The following is a 19,771-nucleotide window of genomic DNA, read 5'->3' on the forward strand; positions in this document are numbered from 1 at the left end:
CATACTTTGAAGAGTATATAAAAAGAGATCCTGATGATCTGAATAATACAAATTCAAATTTAAAACTCGATCAAGGACCAATAGACGATAATAAAGAGTATATGTAAAATATAAAACAAGGAATAATCAACCTACGATAGAATTGTATATGATGTTTATTTTTCTTATTATCTTTTATTAATAATTGTATTATTGACTACTTTTTTAACCTAATATAATTTTTTTATTGTACTGATAATTTGTACGGTAATTAATTTTTTTTAAAAATATATAAATTATGTAATCATATGTAATTGTAATTACAGTTGTATTATCAAATATGGCATAAGGAATTTTTTCAGTCATATAACCATAAAAGAGTGTAAATATAATTGCTAGTCTAACAATTACATTTTTATCTAATTATTCTGTACTATCCAAACAGACCCTAAAAAGATAAAATTACATTTAAACAAAGTCAAACGTTAGCTAATGGTTGACTATTTTGCAAAAAATAATAAATGATGAAAATGTAATTTATTGAAAGCTTAGTGATTATTTGTGTAATTTGCTCTTTTTTTTTAAGGACGCATAAATCGAGAATTTTAAAGTCAAACATGTTACTTCCGAGCACCCAACTTTAATTATGTTGAAGATCAAGCTAGATCTTCAATAGAATAATCTTACAAGCCTTTTAATCTTGGATTTAATTTGGATCAGTTCATCATTTGTTGCAATTAGCGCCCGGTTTTGTAGCTTTACAATTTTAAGTGCCAATCCGGCATGTGTTCCTTAGAAAAACGTGGAAACCTTTTCATCCTCATCCTCACCGGCCAAAACGGCGAGCACCGGCTCAACCCCAACCTGTTCAGCTCCATCATTTCAGCACTTTCACGAGCCAAGGCTGAGTCAACCCGTGGTTCAGCTCTTGTCACTGTGTCGCATGGCAAGTTCTTCTGTAATGGCTTCGACCTCGATTGGGTCAACGCTGCAGGATCCGATGAAGAAACCCAACAACGCTTCAACCTTTTACTCGACAACCTCAAGCAGCTCGTCCTAGCCTTCATCTCCCTCCCCATGCCCACCATCGCCGCCGTCAATGGTCACGCCGCCGCTGGCGGCGTAGTGCTCGCCCTTTGTCATGACTACGTGCTCATGAGACGTCATAGAAGTGTGCTCTACATGATTGATTTGGATTTAGGGATCAAGATCCCTGAACCCTTCATGGCTTTGTTTAGAGCAAAAATTTCGGGCTCGGCTCGACGCGATCTATTATTGCGCGGGTTGAAGATAAAAGGAGAAGAAGCACTGAAAATGGGTATAGTGGAAGCAGTTTACGACGGCGAGGAAGAAGTGACAAATGCCGGGATAAAAATGGCCGACGATTTGGCCAAAAGGAATTGGCATGGTGAAGTTTATGCTGAAATTAGGAAAGGATTGTATTCTGAACTTTGCGACATACTGGGAATCGCTTCCATACCTATTTAATCAACATAGTCGAAACGATTTAAGAATAATACTGGAGGGTCGGCCGAGCGAGCCAACCCTATTGGTTCCCACAAATTATGTCGGCCATATGTCTTGATAGCCATACGGCACCCACCAGACAAGGGTGGGCGTGGCATATTTAGCCAACCGACCCTTTTAAGTTTACCATTTGGTTTCTACGCTTATATATAGACGACCTCTTTCGTGCCCCTTAGGATCTCCACCCGATGTGGGATACACATTTAATACTAGAGAGTGTGCTACACAAATTTGTATTGTTTGAATGCAACAAGCATGGATGGACAAGCTGCTTCAAACAAAAGCAAGCCCATCGTAGACCATGCTATTCCACTTGCCAGGCATTGATGTGACACATAACAATCCTTTGTATTTGCCATCACTCCCATTTGTGTGAATCTATCTTCAACCCCAAATTCTATATTTTATTAGTTCAAATTCTTTGCTATATTTTTTAACCCGAAAACCCGAGTCAACAGCAATCAGAATCGGATAGATTCGAATCCAAAAAACCGGCTATTTTACTTATCTAACTCAAAAAAAATTAATATTTATAGAAATGACCCTGGTTTAAAAACATTCATCAAAATAACTTGAAATAAATAGTAGATTTGAGTTCTGAGAACCCAATGACCAGCACTACCTAGTATTTTGGCCCCATCATTATCTGATGATTGTGTCAGGTTTTTAAAAAATTATTTTTTTGAGTTTGGGAACCCAATGGGCATCATCAGGGTATTTTTTTAAAAATCGTATTATACTGGTATACAAAAGTATCAGCATTTAAAAAAAGTTGGTTCTAGCCATGTAATGGCCGGCACCAGTGCATTTTAAAAAAAATTTAGGTGCTGGCCAAGTACAAATTTCAACTCCCAATGCAAAATTTTTTTTATTTTGAAACACTGATAGCTGACACTAGTGTATTTTAAAAAAAATGAAAGGACGTCCCATCCAGGCTTGCGTCAAGCCTGGTACATTAGCGGTCGGCACCAGCAGGCCTAGTACCTGCAATTTGACCCAACATTTAAGGCCTAAAAAACCCAAAAAAAATAAAATGATAAATTTTTTAATTTAAATTAAATTTAAAAATTTGTAATGGAATGATATTTAAATTTAGAAAAAATTTAAATAAAATTTGAAAAATTTTAAATGACCCTGATATTGAGACTACTTCTAATTAAAATGAAAAAATATGAAATGAATTGAAAAAAAAATTGAATTGAAAAAAGATAACTTGAAACGAGACTACTTGTGATTAATATGGAAAAAAATTATATTAGGAAAAAAATAAATTTAAATGAAAAAAATTAATGAAATGAAATGTTAAATGAATATGAAATGAAATGTAATTTGTAATAAACATGAAAATAAATGAAATGTTAAATGAATATGAAATGAAATGAAATGATGATTATGAAATGGAATGAAAGTTTAAATGAAAATAAATTATAAATTCAAATGAAAACAAAAATTGAAATGAGAAATAATTAAATTTAAATAGAAAAAAGTAATTTAAATGAATGGAAATGTAAATGAAATGAAATGAAATGGAAATGGAAATGGAAATGGAAATGAAAGGAAAAAAAAAAGTTGAAATGACATGGCTTATGGTCCCCCACTATAAATGGGGGACTTCAACCCAAAACCGCTGACCATTGTCGAGAATTGCCGCTCTCCGCAGACCGAAGACCACCGATCACCTCCAAATATTTCTGACAACCGTCGTTCACCGTCAACCACCGCAGATCACTCCATGGGTCCTAATTCTAATATTATTTTAAATGACAACAACCACATTGCAGCCTGTGTGAATAAGGTAAATAAAAAGAAAAATGTCTCATTTAATTTTAAATATTCATTTAAATTCTTTTTAAATGAGAAATATAAAATTCTATATTTACTATAAAAGCAGGATATGTACAGAATTGTGAGACCCCAGTTGCATGATCCAATTATTTTCTCGATTGAAGAGTTTTACCGTATTTGAATGTCGCTGGTTTTGGGGTAGCCGCATACAATCAAATATCTGAGCTACGGGCCGATTTAATATCGGCTTTAGTTGAAAGATGGGGCCTAGAGACACATACGTTCCACCTCCCGTGTAGGGAGGCAACTATTACATTGCAAGATGTAACAATCCAACTTGGGCTGTCTATAAACGACAAAGCAGTGACCGGGCTTAGAAAAGTGCTCGATCCGTGAGGCACTTGCGAGCAGTTACTTGGAAGAGTGCCCCCAACAATGAGGAATGACGATTAACCTATATTAAATTTACTTGGTTAAGAGAAAATTTCCAACATCTTCCGAGCAGTCCAACGCAGATGGACATTATCTACGTTGTAAGAGCGTTCATTCTGCAACTTATAGGTGGGATACTATTGCCAGACGTCAATCAAAATAAAGTCCACATCATGTATCTCCCTTTATACCGCGAGCTTTATCGAGCGACAAAGCCATCTATGAAAATAATGGGCGGTTGCTGCCTTCTGCTACAGTCTTAGGCGTTATACCGAATGCCATTTCTAGCATCAGTGAGCTACCAACCGTATGTGTAGCTACTTGTGAATAGGTAAATATATAGTTCAATTTTGCCATCTATTTTTTAATTCTATAGTATAGTATACTTATTTTTACATGGAAAAAATAATTATTCATTTTTTTAGATGGGCAACTGTACTAGAAATTGGACTATCATTCACCATACCTGTGTACCGTATGATGATAGAGACTCATTTCGGGGATGGCGTAAAATACGTTTTCGAATCTTTCTTTTTTAAATAAAATAATTGCACAAAAAAAACTAATAATGTATTGTCTATATTATGCAATTTCTCTGGATACCATATGTCGAGGAAGAGATCGCAGCGCTCATACCGTCATGGGTTATCGAGCAGTAACAGTTGTTCATGTCAAATGTTCCGTTGATTCATTTTCATATGGTGGAGTGGCACGATCAAGGTCGAGTATTGAGGCAATTCGGTTGCGCACAATCTATCTCAAACCCTCCTATCGACATTAAAGAAGTCCACGGAATGGACAAAAAGAATTCGAGCCAGGAGGCTTTAAATTGGGCAGAAAAATATGAACCGTATATCTTTCTGTGGAATGATCGACATTCGAGTTACCCTCCCTTGTATGTCTTAGAGGGAGGGTTCTCTCCTACGCACGAGTACACAAAATGGTATATGGCACATGGGAAGCCCTTTATATTCCAAGGTCGTTATATGCTGATCTCGGAAGACGCGCAACCGAAATCTTTTCGATGGCAATAGAGGAACGCGCGACCGTGCTATAACCAAGTTTCACCATTCGGGAACACCGAAATTGATTCTGCCTCTAACCCCGATCTTGAGCCCCAATATAAAGCATCCAACTTGTCATCACACCACCCAAAGCCCGAGCTCGAGCCTCAATTTCTTCCATCGTTTGAGGATATTTTTGGTGACAAGCCCGAGCCTCAACATTCGATAATTAATCAAGATAAATATCATCATAATCAATGGGTATATATGTAATGAATGTCATCATAATCAATCAAGATAAATATCGATATCACTTTATAATTACTATTTAAACTCATGAATTGTTATTGTATTAGATATAAGTACTATGACATCCTCAAAATTAAATATATTGGTATGATCCTTCAACTAGGTTCTAACTCAATTAAGAAATTAACAAAAAAATATTTTATTTACAAAGTAAAATTATATTATTATGAACCAAGAACACTATAAATACCGAACCTTCAATGTTACAATTTTGACTAAAGTATCATTTAATTTTTATGTAAACTTTTAATAAGTTTATATAAATTTCAAATTAATCGAGTTGATATGCCTTATTTTGTCAACTGAATTTGATTTGAATATCAAAACCAAATCAAGTGAAAAGAAAATTAAGTAGAACCAAATAAAAAATTATTCAAATTAATCGAATTTTCGAATCATATTTTACTGATCCCACTTGATTTGAATTTTTAAATCTGAGTCTTATTTCTAATTAGTGGTTGTAATAGTTAGAATTTTTTTGGTCTAGATAATGACATGTTTGTGGCCAAGTCAACGATGGAGTTGTGTGGACTTTGTGGAAAGGTTGCTTCCTTCATATCCTATTAGTAACATAGACTTTATTTGGATCCAAAATTGCCTTATTACATTAACAATTTCATTAAAAAATCAACACCATGGGCTCAAAAACCAGTGAATTTCAGGTAGATTCTAACTTAGATTACGATCGCGAAAGTGAAGTATAGGCTTTTGATGATTTAAAAGCCGGTGTAAAGGGAATAGATTCGGGTGTCACAAAAATCCCTCGTATATTCATAGATCAAGGCATTATCCTTGAGAAGAATAACACCGATTGTTCCAATAATCAGCTGAGTGTCCCGATCATAGCCCTCCAAGGCATCAATGAAGACTCGGCTTTGCGTGCCGAAGTGATTAACCAAGTTCGAAATGCTTGTGCGAATTGGGGTTTCTTTCAGGTCATCCATCATGGGATTCCTGTAAGCGTTTTGGATGAAATGATTGATGGGATCTGTCAGTTTCATGAACAAAACACCGAGGTGAAGAAACAGTTCTATACACGCGATGCAACTCGAAAGGTGTTGTATCTAAGAAACTATGACTTGTATAAACCGAAAGCTACTAATTGGAGGGACAGTTTGGGTTGTATCATGTCTCTTGATGATCCAGCTCACCCGCAGAGTTGCCTCAAGTTTGCAGGTACGTGTTAGTACTAGGCTACGTTACTCGAATTCAGTTGTGAGTATTGTATAGGTGATAGATACTGAGTTTTGTTGCAGTGACATAGTAATGGATTACTCCAAGCAAGTATTGACATTGGGTTTCACACTGTTTGAACTACTGTCTCAAGCTCTTGGGCTCAACCCTAGTTGCCTTAATGACTTGGGTTGCGCTGACTTACTGCTTCTAATGAGACATTACTATCCTCCATGTCCTCAACCAAAACTAATAATGGGAACCACCAATTACAAAGATAGTAACATCATTACCATTCTTCTACAAGATTAAATGGGTGGGCTCTAAGTTCTTCATCACAATTATTGGATTGATGTCCCTTGCATACCTGGAGCTTTGGTAGTAAATGTTGGAGATCTTCTACAGCTTATATCAAACGAAAAGTTTAAAAGCATGAACCATAGGGTGTTGGCAAAATGGGCAGGGCCTAAAATATCAGTGGCATGTTTTCTGATAATGCAAGCGAATAACAAAGAAAATGAATCGAGACTTTATGGACAAATCAAGGAACTGTTGTCTGAAAACAATCCTCCGATCTAGAGAGAAATCTTGATCAATGACTATTTGTCACAATACTACTCGAAAGGGCTGAGCAGTAGCGGTTCACTTTCACATTTCAAGCTGTTTAAAAATTAGTCTACGTAAGATCATTGTAGGCAAAACTTATGAGTTGCAGAAGAGATAATAGTTCTTAATTAATCTTTGAATAAATTAAATTTGTATACATATATGATGAACAAGTTAAGCACAAGTATGTTCTGCCTTTGTCCCTCTCCGTACATTGCTCTGTTTTTAATCTTTATGAAGAAAAAATAGTGGATAGTAAAGAGCATGGGACCAAGCAACTATCACTGGTATCATCGTTTTCGACGTGGTTGATTACCATCCACACTACTGATTAACAAATTTCCATCGTTTTTTGAATCGTTTTTTTCAAAACTGAATAAAAAGAATTGATTAATTATAAAAATATCTAGGTGTAAAATTTTATACGAGATTGATCTGTTTTCTATAGTGACTATCGGTGTCGCCAACTTGATCGGCGATATCACCCCTCATCATTACCCAATAATTATCGATTTTAAAAAAACAATTTTTTTGTGCTGTCATTGTGTCTAATGACACTGGTATGTATTTTCTTAAATACCCTTTAAAAATACGAGTAACCTGGGAGGAAAAATTATATTTTAATAGGTGTCGTCCTCTCTAGTGGTAGCGGAGAATATTTTTTTAAAGTGTCAGATAAAAAGTCAGTATGCTTTTTGGTGCCGCCATTCTTCTTGGTGGCACCGCTGTCTTTTTTTTAAAAAATCAACTTTTTTGTGCCTTTGGTGTTAGGCAATCCCGTTAAAATTTTTTAAAAATCCAAAAAAATGAATATTAAAAATCCAAGAAAACTCATTGAAAATTCATTGCAACGTTAAAGAAATGAATAGTAAAACAAGGCAAAACCCACAAAAATAAACATGGAAAAGAAATATATACATAGAAAAGTTCTTTGTAATAGTAGAGTAATGAAGTGAAAACTTTGAAATCTTCACTTATATTGAGAAAGAAAATTTAAGAAAAATTGAAAGTTTGTTTCAAAATAAAACTTCTTTCTGAGTATTTCAGCAACACATAAAGTTTTGATGTCGAAAATTGGAAAAAAATTAATTTTTTGGCACTAGTTAACAAGAAAAAAGTAAATGAACCAAATAAATTTTAGAATAAAAAATTTAGTTAGAAACCAATTTTATTATAAAAATAATTATTATAGTTCTATTCAATGTCTTGTAAGTTGAACACATTTAAAATATTTTGACTTTTAATCTGTGTGTAGATTCTCAAGATAATATTTTAGAATAAATTACTTGTATTAGGAATTAAAATATTGTCTCAAGAATCTACATATAGATTAAAAATCAAGATATTTTAAATGAGTTCAACTTACAAGACATTGAATAGAACTATAAAGGATACAAGATATCAATGTTATGGAAATGCAATGTGATTTTCACGGGGAGGATATCCGGGAGCAATCGTTAGGGGAGGAGAGTGAATAGATTACCCGTGTTTCTTTTAAGGACATGTTGGTTGGATTCAAGAGATCGATAGGGCAGGCGGTGCTGGATATGGATGAGGATGATGTTTAGTTGTTTGAAGTGGATGTGATTGTTGGAACAGAGGACAACATGTCGACGATTATATTTTCTGGTCGTGTTCATCAGATTTTGTGTAAGAGCGTGTCAAGGACGATTTTCGTGAAACTTCTGGGTAGGAAGATTGGTTATCATGCGATATCTAATAAGATTTATAGTCTGTGGAAGCCTTCAACTACTATAATGATCATGGATCTAGAGAATGATTATTATTTGGTTAAACTACATGAGGAAGCAGGTTATGTTCGGGCTTTTACTAAAGGTCCGTGGATAGTGTTTAGCCATTATCTCACGATGCAACATTGGTCTGAATATTTTTCCACGAGTCAACCGTTCCCATCTAGTGTTGTCGTATGGATTCGATTCCCAGGTGTTCTAGGCTTTATGTATAGGAGGAGTGTAATTAAGTCGATTGGGGAAATAGTTTGCGAGGCAGGTTTGTTCGTTTGGCAATTATGGTTTACATGAATAAACCATTAGTATCTAATATTAAAATGGATGGTCGGGTGCAGAAGGTGGAGTATGAATCTCTGCCTAACGTGTGCTTTGCGTGTGGTTACTATGGTCCTATGAAAAAGTTGTCTCCGGCTTTATATTTTCAAGAGAAGCAAGGAGGTGATGATGTTGTATTGCATTCAGTTATACTCCCAGTGGACTTAAGGTTAATCATGAAGGGGTTGAGGAGTATGGTCCTTGGATGATAGTAGATTTGTGGTCAATGAGAGCTGATCAGAGTAAGGGCTCTAGCAAGGATGACAAGGTAAGTGCAAATCTTCAGGGATCCCAATTTAATGCTTTGCAAGATTTCAGGGAAAATGAGTTGGGGGATGTGCAGATTTCTAAGCTTGGAATTATTGCTAAATCTAAGGGATAATCCATTGGGTTGGGTGATTCAGTTATGGATCGTGACGATGGGAAGGGGTTTGGGCCGTGTGGATTTGTTAAGGCCTCTGAGATTGTTAGCAGGAAAGGTCGTGTCTTTGGGGGCTCGTCTAATGGGTCTAGCGGGTCCACTATTAATTCTGCGATTGATAAGGGAATGGAATAGATTGGGAATGATTCGTTTCCTTTGATTAATTCGGGGGGCTAATGCCCAACTTGAAGGTAAGGGAATTTCGTTGCAAGATAACACTTCACGACAAATTGAACTGACTACGATTGGGGGGTCTAGTTTGTTGGTGGAAAAAATCATGAGAACCACACTTAATGTACATAATCATTCGGTGGAAAAAAATGTGTCTGTTACAACTATTAAAAAATATTTTTTTAAAAAGGGTGGCCAAAAAAGTTATTATTACAACTATTAAAAAATATACTTTTCAAAATGTATACAACTTTATTTCAAGGTTGAAAGTGCCTTAATTACAATTAAAAGAAAATATTTTAAATTTATTTATTTTTTCTAAACCTCTATACATCAATCAATTCAATTGATCTTTTTATTTAGCAACTTTTTAATAATCACATTTTTCTTTATGACAATCACTTTTTTCTTTTAAATTAAATTAACCATTTATCAGCTTTATTATGGAGGAAGGGATGTTTTGGAGAAGATAAAGAAGAAAAAGAGAGGAGCCTTATTATGAGATTTTAGTAATGGTGACAGACGTTTTTCCTTCTTTGTCCTCATGCTTCTTCACTCTACAATGAAAGTGTCTATTCTTTTTTTACTGCATCGGATCCAGGTCTTCATTTTAGAGAATAGATGATAAAATTATTTTTTAAAAAAATTCCAGTGCCACATGATAGACCGACAAAACACAAATTATTTAAAAAAAGTTATCCGGTGTAGCCATAGAGGCCGGCCACCCATAAAAAAATATTTAAAAAAAACCTCTGGTGTCGCAAGAGAGGTCAATGACACCAATTAATTTTTTTTCTTTTTTCTTTTTCCTTCTAAAATACTCGTATTTTTTACGGGTATGTAGAAAATAAATAAATATTAATGCCACTGGACATAATGACAGCACCCAAAAATATATATATTTAAAAAAAAAGCGACGATTGCCTGATGATGATGATGGGGTGGTGCCAGCAATGGGTATAACGACATCAACGTGCATTGTAGAAAACAAATTATTCTCGTACAATATTTTGGTCTTAAATTATTTTCGTAATTAATTATTTTATTTAGGTCAATTTAAATAAAAAATTTTAAATAAACCTTAAACCCCAAACATGAATTTAATAGAAACATATTTTTTTAAAATTTTAAAAATCGAATTTTGAGATGAGATGGAACAAATTAGTTTATCATTAAAATTTTTGAGGTCGGGTCGGGATCAAGTTTAAGAAAAATTATCTTGCTCTCTTATTATATATTTACAAAATACATCTCTTTTAATTTTGTAACTATTTTCCTGTTTATAATTATAATTTCTTAATTTTATAATATGACTAATATATATTGTAATTTTATAAATATTATTAATTTTTTAAGGTTTTATAATGCATGGTTTAATTTATAAAATATTATTTAAAATTTCGGAGCATGGGACTAGAGGTGGTCATGGCCCGAAATATGGGAGGGTTTGGGTAAAAATATAGGCCCGAAATATGGGCTTGGGCAAAAAAATGAGGCCCGATTTAAAAACGGGCCGGGCCTTGAGCACCACTTTTTTGGCTCAGGCCCGGCCCGGCCCGAATATAATAAATTTTTTTATTTTTTAAATTTAAAATACTTTTAAATTACTTTTTTTTAAATTTTTTTAATTTTAAAATATTTTTAAAATACATTTTTATTTTTTTTTAATTTTAAAATAAATTTTTGGTATTTATTTAAAAACGGGCCAGGCCGGGCTGGTCCGGGCATGGGAAAAATTCTAGGCCCATATTTCGGGCCGGGCCGGGCCTAGGACATGGGCCAAAATTTTTTCTGGGCCCGGCCCGGCCCATGAGCAGCTCTACATGGGACCAAGCAGCTACATCGGTCCTATCGCTGTCGACGTGGCTGATTACCATCCGCATTACTGATAAACAAATTTCCATGCTTTCTTAACCTCATTTGTCATTCTCAGAAAATTTCAAATGCTTTTGTTACATTAAAACGATAGGAACAAAGCACACTGAAAAAATGGTGGTCACCAGTGGAGCTGGAGTTCATGATGATTCCAACAACTACGACAGAGAAAAGGAACTGAAAGCATTCGACAATTCAAAAGCCGGTGTCAAAGGTCTGGTAGATGCTGGAATCACTAAGGTTCCTCGTATGTTCATCCGTTCAGACATTTCATCGAACACTTTAGAGACAACCAAGAAAACCCAATACAAAATTCCAGTTATTGATCTACAAGGGATCGAAGATGATCCACGGCGGCATAAAGAGATCAGTGACCAAGTCAGGCATGCATCAGAGACATGGGGCTTCTTCCAGATTGTCAACCATGGGATAACTGTAAGTGTTCTTGAAGAGATGAAAGATGGGGTTCGAAGATTTTTCGAGCAAGATACTGAAGTGAAGAAAAAGTATTACGCAAGAGAATCGGGAAGCAGGTTTAGATATCAGAGCAACTTTGACTTGTATACAGCTCCATTTGCGAACTGGAGAGATACCTGTTTCTGCATGATGGCTCCTGATCCTCCCCAGCCTCAAGAATTGCCTGAGGTGTTGAGGTAAGCTTATTAATTCTTTCGGATATTAATTTTTGGGTAAACTACATTAATAATCACTTAACTATTAGAAATTTCCTTTTAGGTGGTGATAAAAAAAGATAAAATTAAATAGATGAGTAAACATTTTGTAAGTTTTCGTAGATAATATTAACTACTAATGTAATTACCCCAAATTCCTTCAAATTACACATAGAATTATATTGAACAGAAAAGCATACTTTTAAATAAAAAGTTAAATTCTGATTTTGATTTTGGTCCCTCTATTATGGTTAAATTTAGATTTTAGTTTTTATATTTTAATTTAACATTTTAATTGACTATAGTTAACAATGTTAGTTATTTGAATTAACTAATAATATTATAAAAGTAAAAGAATCTGTAAAATTAAAGTACATAGATTAAATCTTAAATTTGATGTAGTAGAAGGACCAAAACTATAATTTAACCTAAGTAAAGGACTTGATTAATTTTATATTTTAAAGCTTTTATTATTAAACTAACCCTTGGATTGCAGAGATATTCTAGTGAAATACACGAAGGAAGTAATGAGATTGGGGAGTTGTTTATTTAGAGTATTGTCCGAAGCTCTTGGACTACGCTCAAATCACCTGGAGGAGATGGGATGTGCCGAGGGACTTGCAGTCCTAAGCCATTACTATCCGCCATGTCCCGAACCCGAACTGACCTTCGGCACGAGCAAGCACTCCGACACTGACTTCCTAACGGTGCTTTTACAAGACCAAATTGGGGGCTTGCAAGTGCTTTATGAAGATCAATGGCTCGATGTTCCTCCGGTGCCTGGTGCCTTGGTGATTAATGTTGGAGATCTTTTACAGGCAAGTCTCACTTTCTAATTATTCTAGTTTCCCCCACACTTGGATGTCATCATTTTTATATTTATAGTAAATTTTTATCTCTACGAATATTAAATCCTTTAATGATTTTGGGGTCACGATTTAATAACATCAATTCAATTGGGTAACTCTTACTTTATAAAATAAATTATAGGGTAAATTATAATGGAGGTAAGCCAACTATGATTTTCTTTCTTTTTTAGTCACACAACTATAAAAAGTTACAAAATGGTCTAACTATTCAATTTTATCTTTTTTGGTTACCAGCTGGCTAATGTAGAAATGGAAACACCCAAAAATCCAATATAGTTGGGTGATCAAAAAAGATAAAATTACATAGTTGTGTGACTATTTTATAATTTTTCATAGTTGAGTGAAAAAAAAAAGAAAAAAAACTATAGTTGGGTACTTTTATTGTAATTTACCTTAAATTATATTAGTCTAGGAGTATTTTTGTCATTTCATATCTCTTATATAAAAAAAATACAAATATAAATACACATAATAAAATTTGAGTCTAAGTCTATAGTTTTCAACATTTACCTTTTACCATTCAAACAAAGTATGATTTACTAATTATATTAATTTTTTTTATAAATATACTTATTACATAATTCAATGAAGAAAATAAAGTAATACTAACCTCTATTGAGTCAAGTAGGAAGGAACTTGGTGCCACTAAAACAAAATATTAGTTTTGAGTCTTGTGAATGAAGAATGACCTTAAGAAAGCTTTCTCTTCTTTTGAGGATCAACTCGATGCAATTCAAAATAAATCGGGATTTAATGTGCTTATCAGATACCAAAAGGTATTAGACCAAAAAGATAGTTCACATATTTGTATCTATAAAGTTAGAGATTTAGTATATGTTATTTCATTTGATAAATCACATGAAACAATTGAATTAAACTCCGAGTTGGTCTGCATTAACTTTATTTGTTTGTGGTTTAATAGCTTATAACAAATGACAAGTTCAAAAGCGTGGAGCACAGAGTTTTGGCAAACCGTGAAGGACCAAGAGTATCAGTGGCAAGCTTTTTCACCACAGGCTTATTACCATCTTCAAGAGTTTATGGACCCATTAAAGAGCTGCTCTCTCAACACAATCCTCCACTTTACAGGCAAACCACAGTTAAAGACTATGTTTCCTACATTTATCAACATGGTCTTGATGGAACTTCTCCCCTTCATCTCTTTAGGCTCTGAAAACATTTTCGCCTACATTTCAAGCTGTAAACATTAGTCTACATATGATCATTGCAATTTGCACCCTAAACTTGTGAGTTGCAGAAGACATGGTGTTCTTATTTACTTTTAGAGTAAATTTGTTTACATATATCATTGCAGCTATTATCGTTTCTTGACGTGGCTGATCTCCATCCACTCCTCTGGTAAATAAAATTTCCTATTTGGTATTCTCATGGGGCTGCTTTAGTTAAAGGAACAAAAAGAACCCGACAAAAATGGTGCTTGAACTAATTTAATACATAAAATTTGATGATTTAATTGGAATATTTTAAATTTTAGTTTATAATTTGATGAAGTAAGATGTAACCTTAGATAATTATGGATTGAACTAAATTTAGTTTCATTACTCTATGATGTAGGATAAATATGGATGGCAAAATTTAAATTATGATAAATTTTGAATTGATTTGTTTTGGATATAGGGTGGCAAGGGTAGACTTTCTTTTTAAACAGTGGTTATGGAGCAGTTTAAATAATTGATTGACCTATTTCGCTCTTTTCAGTAATTGAAGATTATACAAGTGGAGTAGAACAGATGGTGGAGCAAAGCATACTAATTATGGAGCGGTGGTGGATTTATCATCCCTATATATGCTCATACATCTCAAAGCATTAAAATATAATTCGGGTTTTTCTTAATAAAAAAGATGTCTAAAGATAGAAAAGAGGTTGTATTTAAATTTGAATTTCTTGATTACCATTAAGAAAAAAAAAGTTTGAAAATGGAATAATTAACGAAGTGAAAAGCTTATCCGAAATTCATAATCTAATTTAAGCACTAATCTGTTGCTTTAAAATTACAAAAAAAAAAGAAGAGAAAAAAGAATATTGTCAATCAATGCAAAAAAAGATCATTAATATTTATTTCATTCAAATAAAATTTCAAAGTATCTCTTAAAAAACCATTAAATTTTAATTAAAATCTGAATAAATTTTTAATATTTAATTATAAAATAAAAGAACATAGATCAATTTTTCAATCTAAAATAAAATTTTTATCAAAGTACAAATAAAAATAAAATATTAAAAAACTTAAAATATAATTCAAACAATAAAGGGTAAATTATGCTATTAGTCCTTGTACTTTATAAAACTTTTGAATTTAATCTTTGTACTTTAATTTAGTCATATTTAGTCCTTATACTTTTCAAATTTTAAAATAATTCATTAAGTTCTACCATTTCCAAAATTTGATGCAACTAACATGATATTATCATATGTGTAATAGTATGATAGCATGTTATTTCCACATATTACTTACTAAAAATGTAGTTACCGGATCAATGGTTGTAATTTATGTCAAGATTGAAATTTCAAATTCAGAAAAGTATAGGGACTCAAAATGATCTAATTGAAGAATATGGACTAAAGCTTCAACTGTATACATAATACAAGACTAGTAATTTTAACCTAACGGAACCAATTGCTAGTGTTTGGGTCAAGACTAAAATTTCAAAGCTTGAAAATTAGAGGGACTAAAGAAGAAGTTAACCAACAATAAAAACCTTAAAAGCGTTATTAACACGTAAGAACAGAGTCGGGTGAGACATCATATAAAGTTACTTAGCCCATTAAAATTGAGAGTTGAGCTCAGGGGGAGTTGGTAGTTGAAACTGTTGAAACCTTGAAATTGAAAATGGAAAGTGACAATTTTTTTGGTCGGTATTTTATCATTACCATTACCATTATTGTCAACAAAACCTGTTTATTATTATTATTATTATTATTATTATTATTATTTTCTGGGTTTCTTCAAAATTCTTAATTTAAAAAATTTTATCATCTAATCTGCCGATTTCAGTTTCTGGGTCTTTTTTATTTCTCTTAAAAACTTCTTCTTTTTTTTTGTGAGCTATGGAGATTTAGTGAAAATTGTTCTTTGGATTTGGAGGTAAAAGTAAAACATGAGAGCAATTCCTGGAAGTCCAGGGACTTTGACTAGCCTATTTTTGAGGATTATGCAGTGTGTTTTTGCAGCTGGTTCAATTGCTTCCATGTCTACAACTTCAAACTTCTTCAATTTCACTGCTTTCTGGTATTTTCCCTTTACCTCTTTTCCTGTTCTTCCATTTTGGGTATGATTTTTCTGGGGCTATGCTCCTTTGCTTTTGCTTTTTAATTTCTATTTTGTGTTGTGAAGTTGAAGATCATGTTAGGTGTGAGAATCCTTTTCATAGTTTTTGTTCATTTTGCAAAATTTGGTTAGGCATATTTGAACTGGCCGGCTGTATTTAACTTTTGTTTTGATGCTGTACTAAAGATCTGATTTAATGGATGGATTCTCTCCTTGAGGTTGACTAATAAAGGCAGTGCTATATATATATGTGTGTGTGTGTGTATGTATGTATATGTTTGTTTGTTTATATTAATTTGTGAGGTTGAAAATATATGCTTTTCTTGCTGTTTATGGTAACAGTGAGTTGAATTATTTTGTTCAGAAATGAGTTGCATTTTTCTGTAAATCAGTATAATCTAACTGAAAAAATAGGAAAATTTTGATGAATATGATACTATTTTACTCGGACTTGAGGCGAATATCGAATGTGTACACTTGTTTTATCCAAGTTTTTCCATGCATTTAGAGAATCATACTTCAATAGCCATATCTGAATCCGAATTTGTGTCGGGCAGTTTTGGGGAAACCGAAGGGTTCGGGTTACATAGCGAATGCATTCTTATCAAACTGTTTAATTTATGAAAAAAAGAGAAGGCAGACTGCAAATCATATGTATAACTTTCCAGATTCAAGTAATTTTGTATTAGGACAATTATGGAATTCGGGTTTTATTTAAGGTAGACATGGATTAGAGAAAAGAAAGGGAAGACAGAAATTACTTATTCATTGTGGCAGATTCTAGAATGTTAGGCTAGATAAGGGATGATATATCTGCTTATGCTTTAGTTTAGATCTTCTTCATGTATCCTTTGTATCTGCCAGGGACGGTATTAGGATCAAGTATATGACAACAGGATTATCCTTTGTGAAGTTACGAGCTGAGTTAGAATATAGTAAGGTTTAAGTTTATGATGACGAAATCTTCATCATCTTTTGGAACCATAGCAGGGACATATTAATGCTAAGACTTCTCATTGTCACGATATCGGTCTGATGCCGATCTTGTTTTATGGCTTAAACAAGTTAGTTACCAGATATGTAAATAGTTCATGCAATGAATTCTACATTTTTTAATGTATCAAATTCTAGTGCTGAAAGTTTTGTTTGTTTTACTAATCCTTGTGAACAAAGATATTGAATCTTAGCTGCATATTTGTGGTTCATCGAGTCTTCATGGTCCATTCCTATATTTCCCCGCTTTACTCATTTGTAAAGAAGTTCAAATCCATTACTTAGACTCGAGTGTGAGTGTCAGATATAATGGCTTTTCAATTATTTATAAGCTTTTCTAATGTATTTGAAGGGTCTTTTGGAGGGTTATATCTCTGTACTGATATCCTCAATACAACGAGTTTATAATTGGATAACTCTTTAACGGTTTGCTTGTGCAGCTACCTTATTGCTTCAATGGGATTGCAAGTTGTGTGGAGCTTTGCACTTGCAATATTAGACGGAATTGCCTTGGTGAAAAAGAAGGTCCTCCATAATCCAGTTTTAGTCAGCCTTTACGTTGTCGGAGATTGGGTCAACCACTTTTCAAACCTTCAAACCCTCTTGATATTTTTTACTGCCAATGAAAACTCAACTTTTATCAAATTTTACACAGGTGACCGCGTTGTTGTCTTTGGCTGCCGCATCTTCCTCGGGCGGCATTGCCGTATTATATTTCAATGACTTGGGAAGTTGTGGACTCGGAGAAGAGTGCCAAAAATATCAATTGGCAGTTGCCTTAGCTTTCCTTGGTTGGGTAGCAGTTTCGATATCATTCTTAATCATGCTATGGCTATTTGCGGCAGGTTAAACCGGTTGTTGTACAGGCTCTCGGTCTTCTTCCACGCTCCAAGAAACTGTTAGTCTTAGAAATTTTGATTGTTTATACCGTCCATAGAAAAAGAAAAGGGGTTGATTGTAGTTATACTCAAGCAGCATTATTTTATTCCCTTATTGGTATCATTTTTTGTTTCTGGTCTGGTAAATGAAAACATCAAATTTGTGGATTTGGAAAGTAAATAGATAGGGGAAGTTTCCTCCTTTACATGCAACCAAGTTGAGTTACCTGAAGAACTAACTGTTCTGAATTCTGGGTTCAATTTAGTTGATTCATGCAATCACTAATATAGGTTTAAGGTTCGGGTTTTAGTATCTGCAGTCCTTTTTCTCAATTCCCGTATCACAACCTCTTTTATAATACAGATTAAGCAACATTTAATCTTTAAAATCAGTATTTTTTTTTTCTTAAATTCGATTTTTGTAATGACACGATGCTTTGAGACTATCATATTATCGTCTAATTCTTTATAATTTTTTTAAGTGATAATATGACACGATATAAAAATGTCACATCTTCATCATATTTATTCTTCTGTAATTGGAGATGGGATAAGGGAGAACATTATCATATTTGTGCATATCATGTGAAATTTAGTGGTGAATTGGTTGCCCAGTCATGCTCTTGCCAACATGCTTAGAATGCAAGGCATGAAAAGTTACCATTACCCTTTTCGATAACTTGCTGAAAAAAAAAATTGCACAATGACAAATTTCGTCCTTAATATTTACATTTTTTTACTAATATGGTCATTACTTTTTTTTAGCTAAATTTGGCTCTCAACTTTTTAAAAATAATCAAATTTGATCATCAATATTTCAAAAAGAGTCAATTTGTTATTTTTTAAACATAACAGCCTGCATGACAATTCACATGTATTTCATGCTTTTTTTATTTATAATTTTTTTAATATCTTTAAATTATTTATGGATGTGAATATAAGACAAATAGTGTCATGCCTACATGAAGTACATGCAAACTAACCCGCGGGTTGACATGCCAATCTCATTAAAAAATTAATGTTTTATTCCTTATTTCCATTAAAAGAAAACAATTTGACTTTTTTAAAAAGTTAAAATTTGACTAAAAAGAATAAAAGCTAAATTGACAAAAGGCATAAACGTTGAGGATTAAATTTATCATTATACCAAAATAAATCAATTAAAATTTTAATTTTTTTAAACAAGATAATTCTAATAAAAAGTTTTCTATAAAAAAATAAAAAAAATAATTACTTAATGTAATTTATTTAGTTAATTTTATTTCAGAGTATATTATCCTTTAAAGATTTCGCGTTTAAAATTTTTAAAATTTACATTTATCAAACTAACTATATATATTTTTTCAATTAATTTTATTTAACATTATATTATCCTTTAAAATTTTAAAATTTAGATTTATCAAACAACTTAGCTATATTTGTTTTTAATTTTATATAATATATTAAATAGATTTTATAATCTTTTAATATTTAATTTATATATCATTTAAGTGCTTGTTAGTTGCCCTTTCATTGTGTTAGTGTATCATCATTTCTAAGAGTAAATGCAATGTCAAACCTTAGTACAAGATATATTTGGATTTAATGCTCTACCCCACAACCATACACCATTCATCCTCAACCATCCTTTACAATAGGGGAAGCTAGAATATTGTTTAAGTCCCAAGTTTAAAATATAATTTTTTTTACGAGATTATGGTATAATTTTATCATTATATTTAT

The 19,771-nt window shown here is 32.9% G+C and overlaps 4 protein-coding genes and 1 non-coding gene across 5 annotated transcripts; 4 read left to right on the plus strand and 1 right to left on the minus strand.

Annotated features, from left to right (window-relative positions):
• The first annotated feature begins 762 nt into the window (after positions 1 to 762).
• On the plus strand, positions 763 to 1,467 carry LOC107936221 (enoyl-CoA delta isomerase 2, peroxisomal). The gene has a single exon (XM_016868913.2). It carries the CDS (start codon positions 763 to 765, stop codon positions 1,465 to 1,467), a length of 705 nt encoding a protein of 234 aa, XP_016724402.1.
• Positions 1,468 to 1,499: 32 nt separating this feature from the next.
• Positions 1,500 to 1,626, minus strand: LOC121215212 (U11 spliceosomal RNA). The gene has a single exon (XR_005910941.1). It is a non-coding gene; the product is annotated as a U11 spliceosomal RNA (small nuclear RNA).
• A 1,483-nt stretch (positions 1,627 to 3,109) lies between these two features.
• On the plus strand, positions 3,110 to 9,263 carry LOC107936234 (uncharacterized). The gene is made up of 6 exons (XM_016868925.1): positions 3,110 to 3,301; positions 5,741 to 6,212; positions 8,415 to 8,651; positions 8,760 to 8,825; positions 8,870 to 9,004; positions 9,064 to 9,263. The coding sequence occupies exons 1-6, from the start codon at positions 3,110 to 3,112 to the stop codon at positions 9,261 to 9,263; spliced, it is 1,302 nt and encodes a 433-aa protein (XP_016724414.1).
• A 2,068-nt stretch (positions 9,264 to 11,331) lies between these two features.
• On the plus strand, positions 11,332 to 14,271 carry LOC107936217 (1-aminocyclopropane-1-carboxylate oxidase homolog 1). The gene is made up of 3 exons (XM_016868910.2): positions 11,332 to 12,001; positions 12,516 to 12,837; positions 13,811 to 14,271. The coding sequence occupies exons 1-3, from the start codon at positions 11,463 to 11,465 to the stop codon at positions 14,060 to 14,062; spliced, it is 1,113 nt and encodes a 370-aa protein (XP_016724399.2). The 5' UTR covers positions 11,332 to 11,462; the 3' UTR covers positions 14,063 to 14,271.
• Positions 14,272 to 15,648: 1,377 nt separating this feature from the next.
• Positions 15,649 to 18,262, plus strand: LOC107936226 (CASP-like protein 5B3). The gene is made up of 3 exons (XM_016868918.2): positions 15,649 to 16,139; positions 17,612 to 17,744; positions 17,827 to 18,262. The coding sequence occupies exons 1-3, from the start codon at positions 16,009 to 16,011 to the stop codon at positions 18,019 to 18,021; spliced, it is 459 nt and encodes a 152-aa protein (XP_016724407.1). The 5' UTR covers positions 15,649 to 16,008; the 3' UTR covers positions 18,022 to 18,262.
• The last annotated feature ends 1,509 nt before the right edge of the window (positions 18,263 to 19,771 follow it).

The sequence above is a fragment of the Gossypium hirsutum genome, chromosome D02, assembly GCF_007990345.1.
Source record: "Gossypium hirsutum isolate 1008001.06 chromosome D02, Gossypium_hirsutum_v2.1, whole genome shotgun sequence".
In the NCBI taxonomy this organism is placed as follows: Eukaryota; Viridiplantae; Streptophyta; class Magnoliopsida; order Malvales; family Malvaceae; genus Gossypium; species Gossypium hirsutum.